The sequence below is a fragment of the Prunus dulcis genome, chromosome 1, assembly GCF_902201215.1.
Source record: "Prunus dulcis chromosome 1, ALMONDv2, whole genome shotgun sequence".
Lineage (NCBI taxonomy): Eukaryota > Viridiplantae > Streptophyta > Magnoliopsida > Rosales > Rosaceae > Prunus > Prunus dulcis.
The window spans coordinates 24,606,719-24,614,205 of record NC_047650.1 but is presented as its reverse complement, the minus strand read 5'-3'; the positions used below and the strand labels follow the sequence as shown (position 1 = coordinate 24,614,205).

The 7,487-nt window shown below is 39.4% G+C and overlaps 1 protein-coding gene across 1 annotated transcript; it reads right to left on the bottom strand.

The window, feature by feature from the left end:
- Positions 1–5,601: 5,601 nt before the first annotated feature.
- On the bottom strand, positions 5,602–7,487 carry LOC117615921 (protein FEZ-like). Its single transcript, XM_034345102.1, has 3 exons — positions 7,292–7,487; positions 6,691–7,010; positions 5,602–6,531 (listed from the first exon to the last, which is right to left on the bottom strand). The coding sequence occupies exons 1-3, from the start codon at positions 7,485–7,487 to the stop codon at positions 5,602–5,604; spliced, it is 1,446 nt and encodes a 481-aa protein (XP_034200993.1).

Here is a 7,487-nt window from a genome sequence, read left to right as displayed (position 1 = left end):
GAGATTAGTGGAAGTAGAGAAGAAAAAATTGGAAGAGAAAGTGTGTGTTGTTATTGAAGGAAAAAATGAATTGGAATGGAGTAGACAGAGACAATTGAAATTGGGGTTTGCTTTGATCCTTTCATGGTGTTTGTTTGTAATTTTTGTGATGAGTAGAAAGATTTAGCTATGAATGTTAGGTCTGTAATGGCCTTTTAGGTTTGTAATGGGATTAGAGGTATGAATGTAATGTGGTGTTTGTTAGCTATGAATGTAATGTGGTGTTTGTTAGCTATGAAATAGTTTGTGGAGTATTTTAGGTAAAACAATTCCATAACCAAAACCACACCAATTCCAGAAATGAATACCAATTACAGAACCAAAACCACACCAATTCCAGAAATGAATACCAAAACCACACCAATTCCAGAAATGAATACCAATTACAGAACCAAAGCCACACCAATTCCAGAAATTAATACCAATTCTATAACCAAAAACCAATCCCATAGCGAAAACCAATTTCATAACCAAATTGCACAGCATAAACCAATTCCATTACCAATATGTAGAGTCAATTCTAATCCACAAGCTGTGATTCCATAAAAGCACATCTGAAATTACAGAACCTAAACCAAAAGGAAGAGTGTAAATCCACAAAATAACATCCCAAAAGCTGTGATCCTATTGTTTGTACTGTAAGCAAAAATGCAGGGCCTTTACATAACCACAATGCATATCCTGAACAAAATCCACATCCCAAATTACACAAAATATATATGATTCCCCCTGCCTTGTGAATGATTATGGTTGTGATAGAACTTCTGTAGGCCTTTTGAATGTTTCTCTTCTAATAGCAGCCCTTTTGAATGTTCCTCCTCTTGCCAAACCTCTTGCCAAACCTCTGACCATAGTTCTTGGCAAACCTCTTCCCACACCTCTTGCCAACTAAAGAAAGAGGACCAATATAAGTTCTGAACTATATTGCAAAAAAATAAGTGAGCATATTTGAAAAATAAACCTCAAACAACATACACTTTGTTGTGAAGAAGTAGCAACTTCAGTTGCAACAGCTGGAGCCTCGTTAAATCTTCCTGTTCCTCTATCCAACCTTTTTCCCATATCTCTTAGCATACTTCTTGGCCAACCTCTTATACCTCTTGCCACCTAAACAAAGAGGACCAATATAAGTTCGCAACTAAATTGCAGATTTGTGAGACAACATATTTGAAGAAAAATACCCCAAAAAACGTATACTTTGTGAAGAAGTAGCAACTTCTTTTGCAACAGCTGGAGCCTTATTGGCTATTCCTCTTCCTCGGCCTCTGCCCCTCACTCTAACTGCCCCTCCCTCAGTGTGGACCTCTTTTTGGGCAAAAGATGCATTTGCCTGCAAGAGCACAAATAATTATTACTTCCAAAACATGTAACAACTCAAAATTTGCATAATAAATAATTACCTGTTGCTTTTCTGAGCTATGTCTGTCACAAGTTGCCCTATTATGCCCACTTTGACCACATCTCCTACATGTGATCTTAATAAAAAGTCTTCTAAGCTTGTTTCTTGGTTGAACATAATTTGGAGGCATTGGATGTGGTGGGGGTGGTGGTGGTACCACAATTTCAGCAGGTTCTTTGGACCTAGTTTTTTTGGGCCTTCCTGGCTGTACCCTAACAGTTGGGGGATGTATTGGAGGATGCCCAGATTTAGCCCATTGATCCATTGAAGGGATGGGATAAATCATTGGTCCATATGACTTCATATAAGTTGCAGGCTTGTAACATTCATCCACATAATCAATGGGGCTTTCATCCCTTTGAAAAATTGCAGAAATTGCATGGCCACATGGTATCCCACATAAATCCCACCTCCGACAAGAACATGTCCTTGCCCTAAGATCCACAACAAATTCTCCACCATACATGTGGGTCACTTGATATGTTTGCAAGCCAGCCAGTCGAGGAATGCATGTGGAGGCATCTAACTTGTTTTTCTCAATTATCTTGAAGATTCTTGGCCCAACTGGATGTTTCCATTTCTGACATGCAGCCCTTCTATTTGCCATCCTAAGCATCACAAGAACTCTTATCCTCTCCAAGCAAGTCAAAATGGACTGATCTCTTGCATCTACTATTGCTGAATTGAAACTTTCACAAAGATTGTTCAACAACAGATCACACTTAAACCGTGTATCAAAGTGAGATCTACTCCAATTCTTTGCAGGTCTCTTACTGAGCCATTCCCACGCTTCCTCATCCTCTTGTTTCATATTTTCCATTTCTGCTTCCCACCAAGGCATAGTTGTGGCTCTTGCTGCAGCCCACAATATGTGTTTTAGAGCAACACCAGAGTGTGATGATCTAAAGTTATTATATAAGTGTCTAACACACATCCTGTGCTCTACAGTTGGAAGTAGAGTCTCAATTGCAGGTATGAGTCCCTTTTGCTTGTCGCTAATGAAGACATATGACAAACAATTTGTAATCTTTAGATCTTCAATCAGCAGCCTAAGAAACCAGATCCACGATTGTTTGCTTTCGATCTCAACAACTGCATAAGCAATTGGGAAACTGCCATTGTTGCCATCCACCCTAACTGCTGTCAAAATCTGGCCAGGATAAGGACCTTTTACATGGCACCCATCAAGACCAATAACTGGTCTGCATCCATCTAAAAATCCTTGCCTGCAACCAGCCAAGCAAACAAACATCCTTAGAAAGATAGCTTGGGCCCCCACTTGTTCAGTTTGAATTACAACTGTACTTCCTTTGTTTGCCTTCTTCAATTCCTCTGCATAATCCCTTAACCTAGCATATTGTTCTTTGTAACTCCCTTCAATCATTAGTTTGGCCCTCTTTTTGGCCCTATATATTTGATGTCTTGTGACATTCATACAATAATCATCCAAAACATCCTCTTGCAATGATTTTACATCCAAGTCTGTATCTCTCTTCAGTTTCTTAGAATACCTATTGCAAATCCACTTGGATGAGGCATACTTCAACTTGTCGACCCTCCCACAAGTGTGTTCTAGGCTCATAGTCTTGATTACAAATGTAGCTTCACTCTTATCTATCTTTGAAGCATATAAATAAAATGGACATTTCAGTCCTCCCATACATACTACCTGGAGCCTCACTTTGTCATTTTTTTTTGAATTTTATCAACTTGCCATGTAGAATTGCATACTCCTCCACAGCTTCTTTCAAAACCTTTTTGTTTGCAAATCGCATTCCCATCCTAAACTCTGGATTCCTTAAATCCACCTCTCTCCTGTACTCCTTCAACTTTGGCAATTTCTTTTTCTTTCTTTTGCCCTTTTCCTCACCATTACCCTGATCCTGATCCTCTTCATCACTTCCTGTGTCTAAATCCGATGTGTTAGCACCATCTGATGAAACCTCTCCTGGAGCATCATAAGTAGGCCCAACTGTCTCATGTCCATGGGGCTGAACAGTAGGCTCAACATTCTCACCTGCATTGGCCTGAACACTAGGCCCAATGTTCTCACCTGCATTGGCCTCACCACTAGGCCCAATGTTCTCACCTGCGTTGGCCTCACCACTAGGCCCAATGTTCTGACCTGCATTGGCCTCACCACTTGCGCCCCCAACTACCACATTCTCAGCTACAAGCACCTCATCTTCTTGTTCACTGAATTCATAATCACTATCCACAAATTGTGCATCATTTTCCTCATTTCCCCCTTCATTTCCAACCTCTCCATTCTCAGTTGCTGCAACCTCATTTTCCTCTTCATTTCCAACTTCTACATATGCATCTGCATCCCCTGGTTCATTGAATGCGTGCAATGTGACACCCATCCCATGATTTTCTACATCTGCATCATAGTTATATTCTGCACTATCCAAACTAGGCCATGCAGCAGATGCTTGAGTCCCAAGCCCATTACCATTTGAATTTTCCAAATCTGTATAGTACAACACAAGAACCCTATTACATGGCATGCATCCAACCATTTCAACTACTTTACTATCAGAGGTAATAAGCTCCAATATGTTACCATCCTTTTCTCCAACCTTTCTATACCCAATCTCCATAGCTTGCTCAATTTTCGAAACATCTATTGTATACCCCAACTCTTTCCCTATCTTCCTTAAATCCAGCAATGATAGAAAGTCATCAACAACATTATCTAAATAACAGACCTTACCACCTTTATAAACCCCATTTTCAAACATACCCCCATGGTGTAGTTCAAGAGTGACTCTGTCATAGATATCTGCAAACAGTACATATCAAATTTCAGAGTTAGCTGCACACACATCTCCTTTATCTAATGCTACAGGTTTAGGGTTTTAATTTTTTTTAACCGTTTCAGTCAATGCTAATAGTGAATTAAGTGTGAAGTAGACAACAAAGGGACCACACCAAACATAAAAACCTATACTTTGCAGTCAATCCCAGCATAAAGAAAATAAAATGCCACAGTATCTTTTCAACATAAAGAAACTGACCTTGACACTTGCAAACACAAAACATCTATTTGCAAAACAAGATGAATATAAAATACAGACAGATATTCCCTTACCGTATTTGGGATTCTCTCCACCCCAACGGAACTCAAACTCCATCAGTGATGAGCATCCACAATGATCGAAATCCAGAAATTCCCCCAAAACCCCCAAATAGGAACCCCAACACCCTGGTTCTCTGTTGTTGCCTTCGCACCTCCGTTCATGCGATTGTTCAAAACCGAATGCGACGTTTGGGCTAATCGGAGAAGAAGACATTCAGGTCGAAAAAGACGCATATACCCTTTCAGATTTAAAAAGACGCTTATACCCATCCTAGACCCCGTCACTGCCGTTGACTTGTTAAAAACTCACGGAAAATGTAACGGTTGGATCAAATGGCCAATTAACATAGAGTTTAGGTATCATTTGGACTAATAATTTAATTTAGGGACCAAAATGTACCACGCATACAAGTTTGAGGACCATTAGTGCAATTTACCCTAAAAATAAAAGACCCCAAACCTTTGTTGTTAATTATTTTGATCAGCAAAAAGACCTACTAGTGTAGTGATTTAGAGCAATGATTCTCAAAGAAAGATCCCGGTTTCGAGTCCTAGCATGCATATAGTGTGTGTGTGAGTTTAATATGTCATCGCCGCTATGTCTTTAAATTTTGATCATTCCTTTCTAATCCTAGCATTCCCGGAGCATGAAGCATATCCAATTTATCCGCTTTTCCTTTTTGGATACAAAGGAAAGAAAAAAAAACATGTCGATGAATTGTTTTTAGGTCTCTCGAGTCTGAATACATAATTAATTAGTTTATCAATTTGAAATTTTCTCGTTACAAGCACGTTTGTGAATGCGTGCATCATGCATATGTTTGTGAGTGCGCATTGATGATCTGCAATTTTGAACGAAAGGACCTCAAGTTAACATGCGAAATCCTCAACACTCTATTTCCTCAATTAATCATACACACTTCGGAGTATAATTAATTAGCAAAAAGAATCCCACTAGAGATGAAACTTAATTAACTCAGCTATAGAGCTACATAACTAGCTAGCTAACTAAAAGTTAAGCTATAATTAAGAAACAAATGGTTTTTGAGACACTGACAAAATGTTTCTTATGTAGCTAATTTCAAGTATAGCATCTGGTTGTGGACATTTCACTTGGACATGGTGAAGACTCCCACGTCAAACTCGACTTCCATGCATCTCCTCCTCCTCCTCCTATATTCAAAGGCAAAGGCAAACTATTGCTCATCATCAAGGGAAACCCAATATTGGATCTCACATTCGTCTCCCATTGTTGATCATCTGCGTCTTCTGTCACGTTCGAGTTCACATTTGAAACATTGTTCTTGATCAACCCAACAACAGTGTCATGACCATTGCCCATGTTATTATTACCTTGCATGACCTCATGATGAAGTGGCAATGGCATGGATGAGAAGCCGCCATTACATTGATCCTGTGATCCAGTGGTGGTACTAAATTCAAAATTAGTGCTCTCTGCAGAAGCCTTGTTGATGCTGTTGCTACTATTATAATCTCCAAGCATCGAAGACGACATATTCAACAACAAAGACGACACATCCACGGCGCATTTAGCCACCGGTCCTGATGGAGTTTCAAGAGGTGAGGATGAAAATGTGAAGCTAGGGGTGCTAGAAAAGTAGTCTCCATTAGAATTGGAAATGGGAAAGTACTGATAGGGTAGTTTGATGTTGCAACCCATCATCAATGGGTTCATGGGTTTGTAGGAGCTAGTGTAAATATCTAAAGGGGACATAGAACTTGTGGTGGATGAGATTTGTATGTCGTTGTTGTTGTTAGCACAGAAGTTGGTGGTTGAATTGGTTTTTGATGTCACTGGCATTCTCTCTGAACTAAACTCATGTTGGTGATGATGATGAGCAGCACTGTGTGCAGCTTTGGAGCCTAGCATATGATCATCATATGTGTTTGTTTCAGGCAAGACAGACACCCAAGAGTGATGAGAAAGGGCTCTTTGATGAGCATGACTTGAATTTGTTTTCTTGAATATCCTGCAGATTGCCCATGAGTCCTGCAACAAATAGTATTATATAGTTTTATTAGTCAACAATAATACATTATATAAATATTAAATATTGAGTTCTCTTATCAAGCAATCTGTGATGTGAATTGTTATCTGACTGTCAAACTAAACTCGCGATATATACAAAGATAAATTTTCTTTACATACATTTGCAGGAATGGTTTTGTCCATGAATGATGATGATCTCTTTGGTGAGAGTGAGTCGGTGAGAGACGGTAAGCGAAACTCATGCATCATCCAGTCGGTTTTGACCCCTTTGGCAGCTCTGCCTTTGTAGAAAACAAGTGATTTCTTCAACCCAATGCACTTGGAGCTACATGCACCTTCGGATGAGTAGATGGGTCGGTCGGTTCCCGTGGCTTTCCAGAACCCGGCTCCAGTTACCCGGTTCGGCCTTGTGCTGTTTCTGTATTTTCTGTCCCTTGGGCAGTAGAAATACCACTCCTTCTCCCCGGAAGCTGCCAACTCTACATATATATCAAACAAAAAATTTAATTAAAAACTCTAACATCTGAAGCAGCCGGCTTTTAAAGCTAATTAAGTGTTCAAAATTAAGCTAGGTAGCTAGGAAGATGGGTATTAGACAATCTTAGATATTCTAAACAAAGAAACGAAATGAAACCCTAACCTAAATATACAGAACTTGGGTATATAAACAACAAATATTTAAGAGAGAAAAAGCTGCCAAATAAAAGTTGAACTTTTTTAGTACTCATGCATGAACAAGATTTATATTTTAAAAAATTACTTGGAAGATCCCAGGGATCAAATTTATAGATGTCTAGTTGCTTGATGAGCTCAATAGAGAGAGGGCGCTGCTGAATCTTCCTCTTGAGATAAAACCCAACAAGCTCCTCATCAGTTGGATGAAAACGAAACCCCGGAAGCATCACTTCATCCATTTTATCTCCTCCAATAATATTCATATCACTTCTCTCATCCAT

What these genes read in the sequence shown, in the direction of transcription:
- LOC117615921 (XM_034345102.1), bottom strand. Translation starts at nt 7,487, where the DNA reads ATGGATGAGAGAAGTGATATGAATATTATTGGAGGAGATAAAATGGAT. An exon ending in TGATCCCTGGGATCTTCCAA is followed by an intron (nt 7,011 to 7,291) that starts GTAATTTTTTAA and finishes ATATATATGTAG; the next exon opens with AGTTGGCAGCTTCCGGGGAG. An exon ending in ACAAAACCATTCCTGCAAAT is followed by an intron (nt 6,532 to 6,690) that starts GTATGTAAAGAA and finishes TATTTGTTGCAG; the next exon opens with GACTCATGGGCAATCTGCAG.